General features: G+C 41.4%; 1 protein-coding gene across 1 annotated transcript in view; it reads left to right on the top strand.

The window, feature by feature from the left end:
• The window catches only part of blnk (B cell linker), a 200,246-nt gene extending 184,201 nt beyond the window's left edge, over nucleotides 1-16,045 (top strand). Inside the window, exons 21-26 of the mRNA XM_055646632.1 lie at nucleotides 227-311; nucleotides 450-487; nucleotides 9,121-9,215; nucleotides 13,224-13,307; nucleotides 13,388-13,543; nucleotides 15,580-16,045. Coding sequence (XP_055502607.1) covers nucleotides 227-311; nucleotides 450-487; nucleotides 9,121-9,215; nucleotides 13,224-13,307; nucleotides 13,388-13,543; nucleotides 15,580-15,699 — 578 coding nt within the window. The 3' untranslated portion in view covers nucleotides 15,700-16,045. The remainder of the gene's footprint in view (nucleotides 1-226; nucleotides 312-449; nucleotides 488-9,120; nucleotides 9,216-13,223; nucleotides 13,308-13,387; nucleotides 13,544-15,579) is intronic.
• Nucleotides 16,046-18,295: the final 2,250 nt, after the last annotated feature.

Here is an 18,295-nt window from a genome sequence, read left to right as displayed (position 1 = left end):
CAGTGTGTTTCATCCAAGAAAAAAATGAGCCATGTTGAAATAAGATAATTAAGTTTGCATGTTTTAAATCTTTAAGCGGTTAATTTTCTAATGATGTTTATTATTTGGCCATAATTTTTCAGATAATCTATTCCCATTTTCATTGAGATGTATTTTGTCTTTAACCACGAATGAATACTTTATTCTCACATGTGGCAATATTTCGATCTGTGATGTTTTCCTTCAGGTGAAAGCCCCAAGATTGCCGATAAACCTCGACCCACCAATCCAGTTGAAGTTCCAGCTTTGCCAGCTCCACGCTATGGTCCCAAGTATTATTCTATTTATTTACTATTCGTCAAAGATTTTTTTTCTTAAACGCAGGACAAATAAGAAAGGGATTGTGTTTGTTATATTCTTAACAGCTATTGAAAAGATTATTGGTACTAATTTTTGTCTTCTGTTTTCAGACCACAGGCATTGAGATTATCGTCTGCAAACCATCCAAGTAAGTTTTCAAGTAAACCTTCGCTCGACTAGTACAGGGGGTTAAGCAAAACGTACACGTAAAATATGAGAGGAAAAGGTTTATCTGCAAAATTGATGATCATTTTAATGGAAAATAGTTAAATATTAACTATCCTAGTTGACGGCACAGTGAGGTAGCAATAGAGCTACTGCCTTACAGTGCCAGAGACCCAGTTTCGATCCTGACTACGGGTACTTGTCTGTACGGAGTTTGTACATTCTCCCTGTGACCTGCGTGGGTTTTCTCCGAGATTTTTGGTTTTCTCCCACACTCCATAGACGTACAGGTTTGTAGGTTAATTGGTTTGGTATAAAATGTAAAATTGTCCCTAGTGTGGGTAGGGTAGTGCTTATATGCGCGGATCATTGGTCAATGGCGACTCGGTGAGGCAGGAGGGCCTGTTTCCACGCTGTATCTCTAAACTAAACTGAATTAAAATTAACTCTAATTAGGAAGCATAACAGGAACCAAATATGTGGATTAATTTATATAAATGAAAACAAAAACTATTAACAGATTGATAATGGCAAAGGGCCCATAGTTTTCCATCCATTCAACATCAACCAATCTTCCAATGAAGCAATTAAAAAGGTCATATTTCCATAACATTATTATCATCAGTGATGGAAGAACCCAATTTGTTGGAGCAAGGGGAAAATTGAGCAGTTTGCAGCATATCTTCAGGCAGATATGCCAAATGATTGGTCCATCTCAGCCTCCTTCAAAGGTCCCCACCAAAGAGGTTTTCACACAGTTTACCAACGGGTAAGCTCCAGAATCAGCCAGGCCTGTAGCCAAACTGATGCTACGGTACTGGAATCCACCTGAAGATGCTGAAGAATGTCTTTGCAAGGTATAACTATTCTTTGCAAGGACTACATTAGAGAATCTATCACTTGCCGGAATGAGAACAGCTCCAATAGCACCCAAGAAGTCAAGTCAAGTCAAGTCTAGAGAGTTTATTGTCATGTGGCCCAGATAGAAGCTGTTATAGTTCAGAGTTTGTTTGATAGCGAGTTGATTAGCCTGGTGGCTGTGGGGAAGAAGCTGTTTCTGAACCTGGATGTACCAGATTTCAGGCTCCTGTACCTTCTACCTGATGGCAGCAGAGAGATGAGTGTGTGGCCAGGATGGTGTGGATCCTTGATGATGCTGGCGGCCTTTTTGAGGCAGCAACTGTGATAGATCCCTTCGAAGGCGAGGAGGTCAGAGCCGATGATGGACTGGGCAGTGGTCTCAACTTTTTGTAGTCTTGTCCGTTCCTGGATGTTCAAGTTGCCGAACCAAACCACGATGCAACCAGTCAACATGCTCTCTACTGTGCACCTGTAGAAGTTCGAGAGAGTCCTCTTTGACATACCGAATCTCCATAATCTTCTCAGGAAGTAGAGGCGCTGATGTGCTTTCTTTATAATTGTATCAGTGTGCTGGGACCAGGAAAGATCTTCGGAATAATGCACGCCCAGGAATTTGAAGTTCTTGACCCTTTCCACCATCGATATAAATGGGATTGTGGGTCCCCATCCTACCCTTCCAAAGTCCACAATCAGTTCCTTGATTTTGCTGGTGTTGAGGGCCAGGTTATTGTGCTGGCACCATTTGGTCAATCGGCCGATCTCACTTCTCTACTCTGACTCGTCCCCATTAGTGATTTGTCCCACAACAGTGGTGTCGTCGGCGAACTTGATGATGGAGTTTGCATTATGTCCGGCTACGCAGTCATGAGTATAGAGTGAGTACAGCAGGGGGCTGAGCACGCAGTCTTGAGGTGCTCTTGTGCTGATTGTTATCGAGGCTGACACATTTCCAGCAAAACAGACAGACTGTGGTCTGTGAATGAGGAAGTCGAGGATCCAATTGTAGAGGGATGCGCAAAGACCCAGTTCTGAGAGCTTGATAACCAGCTTGGAGGGGATGATGGTATTAAACGCCGAGCTGTAGTCAATGAATAACAGCCTGAGATATGAGTTTTTGTTGTCCAAATGGTCCAGAGCGGAGTGGAGAGCCAGCGAGATCGCATCCACCGTTGATCTGTTGTGGCGGTAGGCAAACTGCAGTGGGTCCAGGTTTTTGTCGAGGTAGGAGTTGATATGCACCATAATCAACCTCTCAAAGCACTTCATCACCACAGACGTTAGTGCCACTGGTCGATAGTCATTGAGGCACATCACCTTGCTCTTTTTGGGAACCGGTATTATTGATGCCCTTTTAAAGCAGGTGGGGACCTCAGACTTCAGAAGTGAGAGGTTGAAAATGTCTGTAAAAACTCCAGCCAGTTGGTCCGCACAGGTTTTTAGAACACGACCGGGTATACCATCAGGTCCAGGCACTTTCCAAGGGTTCACCCCTCCGAAGGATTTCCTGACATCGGCCTCTGTGACTGAGACTGAAATACCATCACGGCAAATGGGGGCTTGGGAAAGCACATCAGTATTCTCCCTATCAAAGCGTGCGTAAAACGCATTGAGCTCGTCAGGGAGTGCTGCTTCACTGAAAATTGAGCTGCCTCCTGATTTCACCTTGTAGGAGGTGATGGCATTCAAGCCCTGCCACAGTTACCAAACATCCATCTCATCCTCCAGCTTGGAGCAGAAGTCCCTTTTGGCATTTTTGATGGCCTTACCAAGGTCGTATCTGGACCTCTTGTAGACCTCTGTATTTCCAAACCTGAATGCCCGGGATCTGGACTTCAGAAGAGTGCGGATCTCATGGTTCATCCAAGGCTTCTGGTTAGGAAACACTCGGAAGGTTTTTGTTGGGATGCAGTCCTCCACACATTTCTTTATGAAGTCTGCAAGGACTGTGGCGTATTCATTCATTCATTCATTCATGCCGAGTCCCTGGGCATTGCCCAGTTTACAGACTCCAAAAGTCCTGGATTTGTAACTCTGCTCAATACTATCGGCGATTAATGACAGACAATCCACCCTCTTAGACATTCATTCTCTCCACCACCAACACACCATGACTGCAAATTATGACATCTACAAAATACTCCACAAATGCAGGAAAGATTTCCAACTGTATCTCCCATTATCTGTGAATGTAACTATCTCACCACACAACTGGCTAATGGGAGCATTACATACCTACATGTTTACCTTCGATCATGCACCAATCTAACGTGGAAACATTCATTGTTAATGGGTCAAGTACTGGAACTCCATTATTATACGATATCCATCTCAAGGACCACAGTGGTTTAAGTCAATATCTGAGCAACATCTTCGCAATGGCATTCAGGAATGGGCCATGCATTCTAGCATTGCAAGTGATACCTACATTAATGAGCAAGTAACTTAGAATCTTGTTGAGTCCAGATACTAAACACTGATATGTATTTGACATAATCCTTCTGATTTTACTGGATATTTTCCAGCCTCACTTGATTTGCTTTCCAGCTGACAGATCATTTATGATATTAATTCAATAGTTTGGCATCTGAAAATTTGAAAAGTTAGAAATAATTGAGAGCCACAAGCTCTTAATTTTATTTTAGAAAGAGAAAAGTGTTGCTCTAGAGTGGACTATATATCTATATATTAGGGAAATAGAAGATAGGCATAAAAAGCTGGAGTGACACAGCAGATCAGACTGCATCTCTGGAGAAGAGGAATAGGTGACATTTCGGGTCGAGACCCTTCTTCAGATGAAGAGTGTGGGGAAAGAGAAACGAGAGACATAGAACAAATGAATGAAACATATGCAAAAAAGTGAGGATGATATAGGAAACGCCATTGGTAGATGTTTTGTTCGGTGAGAACGAGTACAGACAATGAGACTCAAAAATGCGACTTGGAAGCTGATACGACTTGGGTAGGGGAGGGTTGCAGAGAGGGGGAAATGCAGGGGTTACTTGAAGTTAGAAAAATCAATATTCATATTCACAGAGAAATAGTACAACTTTGGAGTGCAACTGCACTCATTGATCAACAGAGGGAGCCAAAGTACCAGGAATTGTCTGATTGGGGCAAGGAGAAATACCTGCCCGTGATATTGTTTTAGACTTTAGAGACAGAGTCCACGCCGACCAGCAATCACCCCCGTACACTATCCCACACACTAGGGACAATGTACAATTTCATTAACCTACCTACAAACCTGTACGTATTCGGAGTGTGGGAAGAAACTGAATATAGGAAGCAAAGAAATGAAATTAAAAGAAAAGTTAAAAAATTAAAGAGGCAACATAAACAAAATAGCTGGAGATAAATTCAAAGAAAATCCCCAAATGATAATCCTAGACTACAAGAGGACAGCAAACGCAAGAGGAGGTCGTGTTCAGGAACAAGATGGTGACCTCTGTGTGGATGCAGTGGATGTGAGTCAGGATCTAAGTTAATATTTTGTAGCTGCTTTTACTGAAGATAGGGCTGATGCCCGATTGGAGATAAGGTCAAGGTTAAGGGAAGGGAGATGCAAAAAGCTGGAGTAACTCAGCGGGACAGGCAGCGTCTCTGGAGAGAAGGAATGGGTGACGTTTCGGGTCGAGACCCTTCTTGAGAATGGAAGGGAATGTCCAATTGGCTTAATTGAATGTGAAGGTAAGGAGAAGCGATGATGGCAATGATTTTGATTTCAGTACAAGGATTGCTTTCTTGGTACAGAGGAAACTGAGGGGAGACTTAAGTGGTGTGTGTAAAATTATGATGAGCTAAAATAGAATAAATGGAAAGTCTGCTTTCCTTAATTGAGGCATCAGAAACCAGTCATAAATTATAAGTGGCGGTGGAAGGATTAGAGGGGAGATTGTGAAAGATGTTTTTAACCGTGTGTTTGTGGGTCTGAATGGCTGAAAGAGTGATTGAGGGAGAAACATCCACAACTTTTTTAAATATTGCCTGAATGTGTATTCTTAGAGTTGTGACCTGAAATTGTATAGGATTGGGACCAAACCTGTAATGTTTCTGTTACTGAGTTGCATAAACTGTAGGTTATGTGTGCTAAAGGGGAATTTCAACAAATCCAAATACAGACTGGGGCAGTGATGGGCAAGAAACTTTGAACGTCTCAAAACTTTCTGGAGCAAAACGTTTCTGAAAGAGGTACGGTTCACCCAAGGAGACATTTGGTTGCAGATGTTGTAATCTAGGGGAAAAAAGGGAGTCAAGAGTACAGAGTGTTTTATTATGAAATGTCGCAAAACAGAGCAATGAAATTCCTACTTGCAGCATCAGAACAGATATGTAACCATAGTACTCTGTAAATACTATAATAACCAACAAAAACGTTGTTTGATCTATAAAAAGCAAACTATAAAAGTGCAAAGACAAAAACAGTGAAAGCAACGTCCCGCAAGTCCCTGGAGTTCAGAGCTCAGTTGGAGGTTGTCGTGGTTAATATCTGGATGGTTGTTGAGAAGAAGCTACTGCTGAACCTGGAAGTCACAGTTTTCAGGTTCCTGTAACTTCTTCCCGATGGCAGGAGTGAACGTGAGATCGCGCAGCCAGGGTGGTGTGGGTGCTGACGATGCTGGCTGCCTTTTTGAGGCAGCAACGCCTGTAGATCTCTGCGATGGTGGGGAGATCGGCACCCGTGATGGACTGGGCAGTGTTCACCACTTTTTGCAATCTTCTTTACTCCTGGGCATTCAATTTGTTGAACCAGCCCATAAGGCAACCAGTCAATATACTCTCTAGTGTCCACCTGTAGAAGTTCAAGAGAGCATTCAGTGACGTACCAAATCTCCTCAATCTTCTAAGGAAGTAGAGTCGTTGACCAGCTTCCTTTATGATTGCATCAGTGTGCTGGCCCCAGGACAATCAGTCAGTGGATTGATATTCCTCCCTATACTCATCGTCATCTGCAATCCCATCCATCGGGGACAATGTCGGTGCGAGAAGCACATCATCCCTATCAAAGCATTGAGCCCGTCTGGGAGTGAAGCCTTGCCCTCGCTTGAGCTGCCCCCTGGTTTTACCTTGTAGAAAGTGTAGGCATGCAAGCCCTGCCACAGTTGCCAAACATCCGTATCATCCTCCCGTTTAGAGCGAGTCCCCTTTAATCTTTTTGATGGCCTTATCAAGGTCATACCTGGACTTCTTGTGTGAATCTGTCTTGCAATTCTTGAATGACGGAGATATGGAATCTCAGAAGGTCGTGGACCTCCTGGTTCATCCAAGACCTCTGGTTGGGGAATAGTCGGATGGTTTTCATGGGGACACACATTTCCTTATGAAGTCAGTAACAACTGTGGTGTATTCATTCAGGCCCGTCTACCAACTTCACATTCACAGAGTCGTTCCTCTATCTCCCCTGCCCAGCTCAGTGTAGGCCTCACTGCTGGATTGCGCTCTTCAGTCACTGCCTCGACACAGAAAGAGGGAGCACAGCAACGTGATCTGATTTCCCAAAGTGAGGGCAAGGGATGGAGTGATTGGGTATCTCTGGTGCAGAGGTGGAGGGTGTTTGATCCTCTGATGCTGCAGGATGCGTGCTGGTGGCAGGTTAGGGGGTGATTTCTTCAGGCTGGCTTTGTTGAAGAACCCGGCTATGATGGGAAAGGTGTCGGGGTACATCTACTAGTGCTTGTTGACCGCGTGCAGCTCCTCCAGCGCAAGGTGAACATCAGCCTGGGGTGGGTGGGACGTAGACCGTGGTGATGATGATGGCGGTGAGGAAGCAGCCACACTTCAGCACCACGTGTTGCAATTAGGGAGATCAGGGGTTGGACAGGACCGGCGGGTCTGAGCTACATGACCATGAGGCAGGTGCTACCACCTCTCCCTTTCCCCGATGCCTGTGTTCTGTCCATGCGATGGATGGAGAAACCTTCAGGCTGGAGGGCCGAGTCCAGGGAGCTGAGCTGAGTCATGTCTCTGTGAATCAGATCATTCACTCATCTCCCTTTGATAAAGCAACCTTGCCCATAAGTCCTCAACTTTATTCTCTAGGGACTTTATATTGGCCAACAGATTGGTAGGGAGAGGGGGTTGTAGTCCAGGTGCTTCAGTCTTATTAGCAAGCCCAACATTTCCAGACACATTCCCTGGTTTCGGTGGGACTGTACGGACTATAGTAGTGATTCTCCACGATTATCTTCCCACAGGGAACTCCCTTACAATCAGAGGCTCCCTTGTATTCAGGACATCGTAATAGTACTGGTCCATTTATATGGTCAGTTACCGCACTGATTTGTGCTGTTTCTTACATCCAAAGTTCAGAGCTGCTATATTTGATTCTTTGCGGTTGTGCTGCTTGCAAAATATCACCACAGAACAGCAGCAACAAACTGCTGCAAGAACTTAGTAGGTCACTCAATACCTGTGGAGGCAAGGAGCTCAGAGACAGATGGAAACTGTTCACCTCTCCTCCTAGAGGGAATGATAGACCAACCAAGGTCATAGCTTCCTGGATGATGAAAGGGAAACAAATTAAGCAGTAACTGTGTTAATGATACAAGTGACAACCAGACCAAGTAGAGAGAGATTGAAGGGGAGTAAAACAAAAAACAAAACAAAATTGGAGTAGGAGAATAGACATAGAAATAACACGAGGGAATCCAGACGTTTCCATTAGCATAACCATCAAAAATGTGTAGTGAGCACAGGGAAAGAGCCGATTAGGACCAAATAAAAGAGGTATTAGACAGATACAGAGATATTACATTAATACTTAATGTCTCACTTCATCTAAATATTATTTGTTATGGAAGTCACAGGTAAAGAGGAGGTTAAGGTACTAGATTATAAATTGAATGAACAAGATATTAAAAATACTGGTTTTACATAAATTAAATAAGTAATCCAGTGTCAATACAATACATCCTAGGTGGTTAAGGGAATTTACACTTTCAATCTTCCGATACTGCTCGGTTTGAAGATTTGCAAATGTTACATGACTGTTTTGAAAAGCATGCAAGGATGAACCCAGCATGTTAGGCTGGTCAGTCTTCTTTCTATGGTAAGGAAACCACTGGAATCTAGAACAGCAATCTGGAACCAAATGTTATTTGGGCAAATATGGTTTAATTCAGGAATGCAAATCATGCTTAACCAACTAGATTTACATGTGTTGATGAGGACGTAGAGCTGATGAAGGAACACAATTGACATTGTTCCTGGCCTTGCAGATCATTTTTGATAAAGTGCAGGAAATATGTTTATGATCAAAAATAAAAGGCCATAAATCAAAAATGGCCATTATCACTGGGGTTGCTGCTTTTCTTGATCACTTGGCGGGTACACAAAGTACAAATTTAAAAGTTGCAGATGATATAACAACTTGGGCGCATGGTAAACAATGAGGTAGACAATGATAGACTTCAAGAGGGCACATAAGTACAAAAGCAAGGAATCTCTTAAAAAAACCACTGGTTCACCTGCGGTTGGACATCATGGCCAATTATGCAAAATGTACCTCTGGAAGGCAAGGGAGGATGTAGAACTAATTTGCAAAAAATTACTATGATTCTATGATTCTGTTAAATGAAAGCAGAAGGCTGGGAATGTCTCTTTTGGAGTGAATCCAAGCCCAGTTTTGCAAAATAGGATTTTGCCAGATAATGGCACATCATTACAATAGAGATGATACTTGGGTAACATTGATCATGATTACTGATTATGGGAAATAATCAAATGTGACTGATTACTTTCTAATTATGATTGTTTTAGGTATTCCAGAAACTCCACCCAGACACAATGAAATTCCGGCACGACTTTATCCAGTGATTCCTGCCAGTCCCAGTTCTCATTCAAGTATTGAACAGGTAAATCTTCCATAAGACAATATATCGTATCAGTTTCATAGACTACAGAAACAAAAGAAAGGATATTTAGATTAGTATGTCAAATCGACACAACTTCTATTTCCATTCAGCTCACAATTTGTAGCGACACCATATGTGGTGAATAAAGGTGAGACGTCAGGCTGGTTCAAAGTCATTTATTCCGTGGTGACACGTTAGGTTGGTACGCTAACTATAATACAATGTTACTGTAGCTGAGCGAGGATGTTATCTCGGGCTCAGCTACCTGTCGACTTCCCAAGGTCTCGCGGTGAGAAACCTTAAGTACCAGGACACTCCCTCTAGCCCATGACGTCACGTGCCCGCCCTCGTATCTCCTGACGAGGGTTCGAGCATGAGTGGCCCGTGTTTAGGCTGACGCCACAGGACCCCCCCCCAGAACCGGAGGAAGGAATAGCATGGTCGAGGGCGGCTCCTGCATGTAGGTCTGGAACACCCCGGGCGTGAGTCGGGATGGAGGCTCCACGGGCGCAGTGACGCTCTGCGTGGGCGATCCCGAGGTACTGAGGGGTGCGAGGAGACCGATGCAGAAACCGATGGACGGAAGAGACACACTCGCATCTCCTCGACCAGCTAAGGGAGAGTGTCCTGTGAAAACGGCCCCCAGCTACGATGAGGGGAAAAAAACTAGATAAAATAAACAAAACAATTCCTGAACCGGGCGTGGAAAAGCAGTGAACACAAAATGACCAGTGACAAGACAAATTACAGTGCAATCAATGTCTAAAGTTCAAATTGTCCAGTGTCCATAGTGCAGTATAATGTTGCAGTATCCTTCCTGCAGATAAATTTCCACTCATTATAGAACCATGTGCAGTTCACCTCCTCGTCTTTTTTTCATGAGTTCCATTCTCATAACAAGGGATGAAATAAGATTGTGATATTGATATCTCTGACAGAGCTGAGTTTCAGAACTTGTATCCTACTATATCAGTACAGTTGCTAAAATCCACACCAAGATACTATCTCTGGCATTCCACCATGGAAACCTTCATGCATTTGCCTTTATCATCTCAAATCTCAAGTAGTTCAACGTTCTGTCCTCTGTACGCTATGAACTACAATGTGTTCAAGGTTCAACCACATTCTTTGGGTCTAGCTGACTTGAGGAGGTGACGAAGGAGATTGAGGACACTATGAGAGTAAGCAAACTCCACACAGACAGCACTGATGTCAGGATTGAACCCGGGTCTCTGGCGCTGAGGCAGCAGCTCATCCAGCTGTGCCCCTGTCTTCTTGAGGGAAGAAACTGTGTCAAGAGCCAGTCACCATGATCACTGGATCTGGTGTGATAGTAATGTGATCAACATTTAGTTGCCTATGTAACTTTTTTCAGCTACAACCCTCAAGACAATTAGGGAATAAGCATATATACTGCTGTTGTCAGTGATCACATCTATCTTCACATTATAATACCCTAAATCATAAACAACATAATAATAACATAACTACATGGTAATGGTTATATAACTGGATTAAATAAGCCAAACCTCAAGTTATGTCATCTCTCAGCCTTCTTGTATTGCGACAAGACATTTCATTGGGTTTAATCACTTCTGGTAGACTTCAGTAGTCAAGAAACAAGTCATTCAAGAATCTTAAAAATTCTTACTTTAAAAGGCCAGAAATTTGTGTAACTAACTATTGGGGTATAATGAGTATTTTTAGCCCTCACATTGAGATAATGGTTACATCGGGTAATTGAATTAGATTACATCAACAATCTAATTAGAAGGTATGACACAGAATATACATCTTTGCAAAAGTTTTGAAAGGGCAATGAGCTTAAAATATATGGGGAAACAGAAGTACTGTTCAAGGGTGTTCAGGGGATTTAATGCTCGTAGAAATTTGTTTTACATTATAAAGGAAGTGCATTATGTCAATTACACGTACTTGGCATGAGGTGAACAAAAGGAGGAAGACTGACTGAACTTTATTGACTTCCATCACAGTGATCACTGTTAAGTTCTATCGTCCTTTTAATTGTGTTGTCTTCTTTTAATTGTATGGCTGCATGGTAACTCAAATATCACTGTACCTTAATTGGTGCATGTGAAAATAAATGTGAATGTGAATCTGAATCTGATCTGATAGACTGGTGAAGTCATATCTGCAAAGGTGCGCAAACTTGGCAAAGCGAGTCAAACTGTCTTCCATTTATTGCACGCCCACTTATATTCATCGAGTCATCAGTTATATATACAGCTGTATTTCAGTCACTTATTTGACTATTTTTTAGATTATGTGAGAAAATGGGATCAGTGGAGTGTCAGGTCTGTGTGGATGATATTGGCCAAAAGAGTTGATTTCTCTGCTGTACAATTCCATCTATCTTATGCTTCCTACTTTTAATGACATTGAAATTAATGTTTTATCTAGCCTTTGATCTCTTGGTCTGTCCAAGTCAATTGTATTTCATTTGATAAGGTGTCACATCAAAGGATGATGTTGAAAATATTTCATGGTGTGGAGGAAAATAACTGGCATACTTAGATGTTTGAGTGGATAATAGGAAGTGAGAAGAATAATGGATCTATTTTCCTGATGGGAAGATATAGCAAGTGATGTGCCATTGAGATAAGTATTTGGCACTTCAACTTTTTATAATTTATATAAATGACGACGTATGATAGCTGAATTCCTGCTGACTTGTCAGTAGGCATGAAAACAACAAAGAAGATGCAAATAGATGTTGATAAGTTAAATGTGCAGGAAGGAACTGCAGATCCTGGTTTACACCGAAGATAGACATAAAAAGCTGGTGTAACTCAATGGGTCAGATAGCATCTCTGGAGAAAATAAATAGGTGACGTTTTGGGTCGAGACCCTTCTTCAGGCTGCGATAAGTTAAATAAAAGGGAAAAGATCTAGCAAATGTAGGGAAGGTAAAAAATATATATATATACATGGTGAACAATTGCAGAGTTTTGTGATGCAAATAACTTTGAGTGCTGAGTGCATGATTCACAAGAGCCCAGGACAGGTAGCCCCACCTTTACAGCCAATCAGGTAACAGAAATTCATCCTTGCAGAATTCACAAATCACCCAATACTTGAAATAAGGAATAGAATTTGCTCATTAAATTTATGCAGAGGTGGGGGATAAATATTACATCTTTTTTTTTCAACTGTGTTTCTTGATGCATACGCAGTTGATGTGGTTTTGTGCCACGGAAAATCGTGATGCAGACAGTTTTCTAGGAAAGTAATTCTCCCCCCCCCCCCCCCCCCCCCCCCCATTTCCTCCCCGACCATGTTGTGTGTGGTCACTTGTGTGCAACTTCAGTGAGTAACTTAGAATCCTAACATAATGATACAATTTATTTCTCTGGGAAATAAATGCTGAAGTGTGGAGGTTATGAAAAGGATCAACAAGCTAACTTGTATTACTGGAGATTGGAAAAATGAGAGTGACTTGAGTGGTGTTTTCAGGTGGGTGTGGAGAGGATGATTCTCGTGGAAGAGTCGAGGACTGAGGATCACTTAAAACAAAAAGATTCACCAAATTTAGATGAAGATTACACTTTTTTTTCACTCAGAGGACCCATGAATCTTTGAAATTCTCAGCCTAAATGGAAGATGGAAGCAAAGTTGGTGAACTGTTATTTCGGGCACAGATAGATAATAATTTTGGGAATTAAAGGTTAGCATGGGTAGATAGGTGTGAGTGGTGGATATTGCACTCCAATTAGCCATGGTCTTGTTAATAACGGGCCAAGCATGAGAACCTCAGTGTCTTAATCGTGCCTCTATTTAGAATGCTTGTGTATATACTTTCTACAAAATGTCTTTGCATTTTTTTTAAGTAAAAGCAGTTGTGCACAGAGAAGGCATCATATTAATTATTCATTTTACTGCGTGTGATAGTTAAGCTGAAAATGGTTAGGAAATTTATCTGCAATTCGTTGACGTCATTGAACAATATTAGAAACATTTGGTATTCATCCACTTTTGATTAACTTGAAGGATCCGAGTGTAGATGGCAAACCCTGGTTCACTAATCAGTGTGATCGAAAAACTGCAGAAGAGGCATTACAGAAATTCAATAAGGTACAGGAGTTAATTTTTCTTAGCGGTTTTACATGACTTCAATCTGTTCTTGTACCTAAATGCACTTTTTACACAAATAGGACGGATCATATCTTATAAGAAAAAGCTCTGGACAGGACATACGGCAGCCTTATACATTAGTTGTATTATACAATAGAAAAGTCTACAATATTCCTGTCCGCTACATTGAACTAACGCAAGAGTATGCATTGGGGAAAGAAAAGAGTGGTGAAGAGGTAAGTAAATTCTCCTTCCTGTATCTCCTTCATGTATCATAGGATAATTAGTGTGTTCTTAATTATTTCACATGTAGCAAAGATCAGTTAAAAATCAATAACCGCATCAGAAATTTAATGTGACTTGGTTAAAAAACTACCCTATAGCGCGTTGCATTTCCTAGGCACTATTTTCATTTGTGTGTCATGTTTATTCCCAATTTTCTATTTTAGGATATTATCTCCTGTTATTACAGTGACTCGAGTGAAAACCACAGGGTAAAATGCAAATAGGATGGGATTAGTTCAGATCATCTCATATGTCTTTTTCAGCAGTAGATTACCTCTCTGTAGTTCAGTATTACATATGGATTATAAATCACCTTATCCCTTATAATGAAAAATGTTCTTTGTGTGCTGTCCAAACACACTATGCATGAGTACAATCAAGCCATGCACAAGTATAGCAGATAGTACAAGAAGAAAAATACCAGAGTTTAGAATATAATCTCTAGATTTAGGAATTTCCGTTTGTCCCCAACAACATTCACCAACTCTACAGATGCGCTGTAGACAGCATTTTATCGGGATGCATCACAGCCTAGTTTGGGAACAGCTCCATCCAAGCCCACAAGAAATGGCAGAGAATTGTGATGTGCCATCACACAAACCAGCCTCCATCCCATTTACTCTACACTTCATGCATCTTGGCAAGGCCGCCAGCATCATTAAGGATTCCTCTACGCTAGCATTGAAAGAGTAGAAATTTCCTCCAATTTAGTACCAAGATGATCAAGGCCACTTCAATCTTCTTCTTATCGCGTCCACACACAAGAATAGAAGTTGTTCAGCTAGAGATGAACCCACTTCTTGACATCAGCATACAACAGTGTCTGCCTTGTGCTTCTTGTGCGTGGCGGTGGAAAGATTACTGAAAGCAGGGCCGCTCTTTCGTTGACTCCCCACCTCAATAATAACATACATCTATTTCCTGTTTATTGACATTCCCTCCTTACAACTGTCTGACTCCAAACCTCATAGTTCACAACCTCATACTGAGCAGTGGCCATCCCCACACCCTGGTGCTTCCAGCTCCATCACCAGCCTCTGCTGCAATGACAGCTTGTCTGGTGCAGAAACCATTATCCACCTCTCTCAAACGCAGTCTGACAAAATGTTCCAAGCTGGCTATTCTTGCTGTTCCCTTCATAAACTAAAGTTCATCCTGAAATCCACTCCATTCCTTAAACCTGCATCAATCATTGTTCATATTTAACTCTGTGCTTCGTATCCTACATTGGTATCTGGCTAAGCATTGCACCAATTTTATAATTCACATTCTTACTTTAAAAGCCTCTTTGGTCTTAATCCCTACTATATGTCTGATTCTACACAACCCTGGGGCTTCAATGTCCTTCTAACTCTTGCTTCCTTAGTATCCACAAATTAAAAAATTCCATTAACGGCATCTAGGTGTTCAGCTGCCAAGTCACACAGCTCCATAAATCCCTTCCTAGACATCTTGGCATTTAGCTACCCATTTCCTTGCGAGAGCATCCTTTGGACACAAGGGATCAAGATATTGGTCGTCTACCCTAATATCTCGTGGCCTGCTTTTAAATTCATTGATAAAGGGGAAATATATTTTAAACAGAAAGAACTCCCTTGTTGATAGTAACAAATATATTTCCCGCTGGATATTGGAACTAAAACTCCTAATTACGTACAGAATTGACCCATGTGTTATATTGAGAGATTTGAGAAATTAAAGGGATATATTTCATGACACAATGGTGTACTTCTATATCGGCCTTTATTCTTGGAATACCCAGTTCCTTGGGCTCTCAAACTCCTGAAGATTATTATTAAATTTATCATCGACCAGACCATTATTATTCCCTTCTAATTTCAGCTCACTACATTTTATTTTTACAAAGAAAAATACGTCATGTGGAACCTTTGGGGAATTTTGCATGGTGAAATGTTGATTATTTATGTCATAGATCCACATAAGAAGAATAATAATGGGCTAACAATGTTTGTTTCTATTCAATTAGCGTTTTTACAGTATTGCGGATATTATTGAAAACCATCAGAAGATTCCCTTGGTTCTCATCGACATTCAAAATAACACCAAAGATTCAACCAAACTGAAATATCCAGTCAAGGATTCGTGAAGTGTGTTTACTGAATAGTATTTATATCATTTCCATTTTATATCATATTTTCAAATAATGCAAATTATTTGAATAAAATGAGATGTCTAAATTCCTATAAGAGATGAATTTTGTCATGGTTATTGTGTTAATCATAATTCATGAGCAGTTCAAACCATTTTATCATTTAACCTATTTATTTGGACCTCAAAGGAATGTATTTTCAACAATAAATCACATTATTGAAGCTATTGCATGGTATAAAATGTCTACCACACAGATGACGAAAAATAATATTTTCTTGTCTACTCTTACTAAAAACGTGCTATTTATACTGTTGAACAATGGTAATAAAATTTTTAAATGATTGTGTTTGTTACCAAAATTTGATACTGTCCTCAATCATATTGCTAATGCTATGTATAGTTTGTTAAGAGTATTTGAAATTGTCAATGCAGAATGAAAAGCTGAAGGAAAATCGATTCTGCGGTATAGCACAGTACAGCTGGCATTTCATCTGTGCTTCAGAAGCTGTCTGATCTGATGAGATAAAATTCATATGCCTGTTGTAAGTGTTGTTCATGGAAGGATACTGAGTAGACCAATTACAATTCTTGATCATAGACCAACCACTCTAATCATATTTTGGCTGATGTCAATGTTATGACCTAGAGCAGTGCCTGGTGTTGTGAATAAAACAAAATATGAAACCATTATCATGGATAATCATAATCATAATAATACTTTATTAGCCAAGTATGTTTTGCAACATACGAGGAATTTAATTCGCCATACAGTCATACCAATAAAAAGCAACAGAACACACAGAATACATTTTAACATGAACATCCACCACAGTGACTCCTCCACATTCCTCACTGTGATGGAAGGGAAAAAAGTTCAATCTCTTCCCTTCTTTGTTCTCCCGCGGACGGGGACCTTGAGCCTTCCATTGACGGGACGATCTTGGCAGTGTTTGGGCCCTCCGCGTCGAGGCGATCAAGCTCCTGCATCGGGGACAAATCTCAGCTCCCCCGCGCCGGGCAATCGGACCCCAGGTCGTAGTCTCGTTGAAACCTTCTGCATCGTTCCCCAACATCAGTCTCTACCCGAGACTGTGAGCTCCTCGATGGTGAAATCCACAGGCCGCAGTTGGAGCGTCAATCCCAGGCAACGGATTGGCTCCGATGGTAAGTCCACGGCCTCGCGGTGGGGCTCAAAGTCAGTCCCGAGCAAGGCCTCCAGCTCCATGATGTTAGGCCGCAGAGCGACCGGAGATACGATCCGGAAAACAATCGCATCTCCAACAAGGTAAGAGATTGGCAAAAAGTTTCCCCCAACCCCCTCCCTCACCCCCCACATAAAACAAACCAGAGAACATTGACATAAACTTTTAAAACACACTAAACATAACAAAAGACAAAATGCATTTTAACATAAACATCCACCACAGTGACTCCTCCACATCCCTAACTGTGTTGGAAGGCGAAAAAAAGTTAGATCTCTTCCTGTGTTCTCCCGCGGTCGGGGGCCTCGAGCCCTCCGTTGACTCGGTTAAGCTTCATTTTTTAACACACTCTACACATAAACTCTACACATGACTACTTCCTGGAAGGCTACACAGGTCATCTGCTACAATCCTAATTCATACCTAAGGCAAGATTAATGTTGGACATTATTATGGAGCAAGAGAAAACTATGTTTCTATGTTTCTAAAACCTTGGGTCCGAAGCTCATAGATGTCAAGTACAGTATTATTTTTGCAAATAATCTGGTTTATTCTTTTGGGGTGGGGTCTTCTTCTTTCGTGTGGCGAGCACAACCTAAAGTTGTTGGACAACTTGGTCTATTTGATGGTTACACAGAAAAGCTAAAGTTGTTGGACAACTTGTTCCATATTTGATCTTCCGTTTGTGCACGTCGAGTTCATTGCATTAGTCGAAACAATACGGACCACGAGAAGGTTGCAATCTCACACCCCGTGGTGGGGTCTGAAAATGACATTTAATGGATAAATATTCTCACCTTATGTTATTATGTGAATGAAGTCTAATTATTTAGACCAGTAAATAGGGCAACAAAGTGGCACTAAAGTTGTGCTGCGTGCTGCCATCTTACACACACACTGACTGTTTTGCAAGGGCATCTTATCGAAGAAAAGTGAAGGATGCCATGAATATCTGAAGACTTGGGAAGCAAGTGTGTAAAAGCAGGAATGTCCTGTTAAGAAAGAAGTGCACGGAAATCATTTGGGAAGTAAGGTAAATAATGTGAGGACATTCCTGCTCTCAACCTTGGAAGCATAAGACAAATTGCAAAAGGTACACCTGACATTGCCTATATTACACCAAAGGAACCATGTGGACAATTTTGTTCAATGTTCATATGCAGATTATTTCTTCAGCTATACGGCACATTGTCAAAGGCAGTTAGCATCAAGATTCCAGCATCTGCAGTTCGTTGTGTCTCTGACATTAAGAAATAGTTATTTCATGCCAAGACTGAAGCCATGACATAATGATGGTCTGTTATAATTACTGATTTCCAAGCCAGACGTTTGGAATCTCCACTGGAATCACTGCTAGAATGTGTGCATTATTTGGTTTCCTCCCTTCAG

The sequence above is a fragment of the Leucoraja erinacea genome, chromosome 15 (genome assembly GCF_028641065.1).
Source record: "Leucoraja erinacea ecotype New England chromosome 15, Leri_hhj_1, whole genome shotgun sequence".
NCBI classification, from domain to species: domain Eukaryota; kingdom Metazoa; phylum Chordata; class Chondrichthyes; order Rajiformes; family Rajidae; genus Leucoraja; species Leucoraja erinaceus.
Note: the sequence above shows the minus strand (reverse complement) of the source record. Positions and strands in the feature narration are given on the sequence as shown.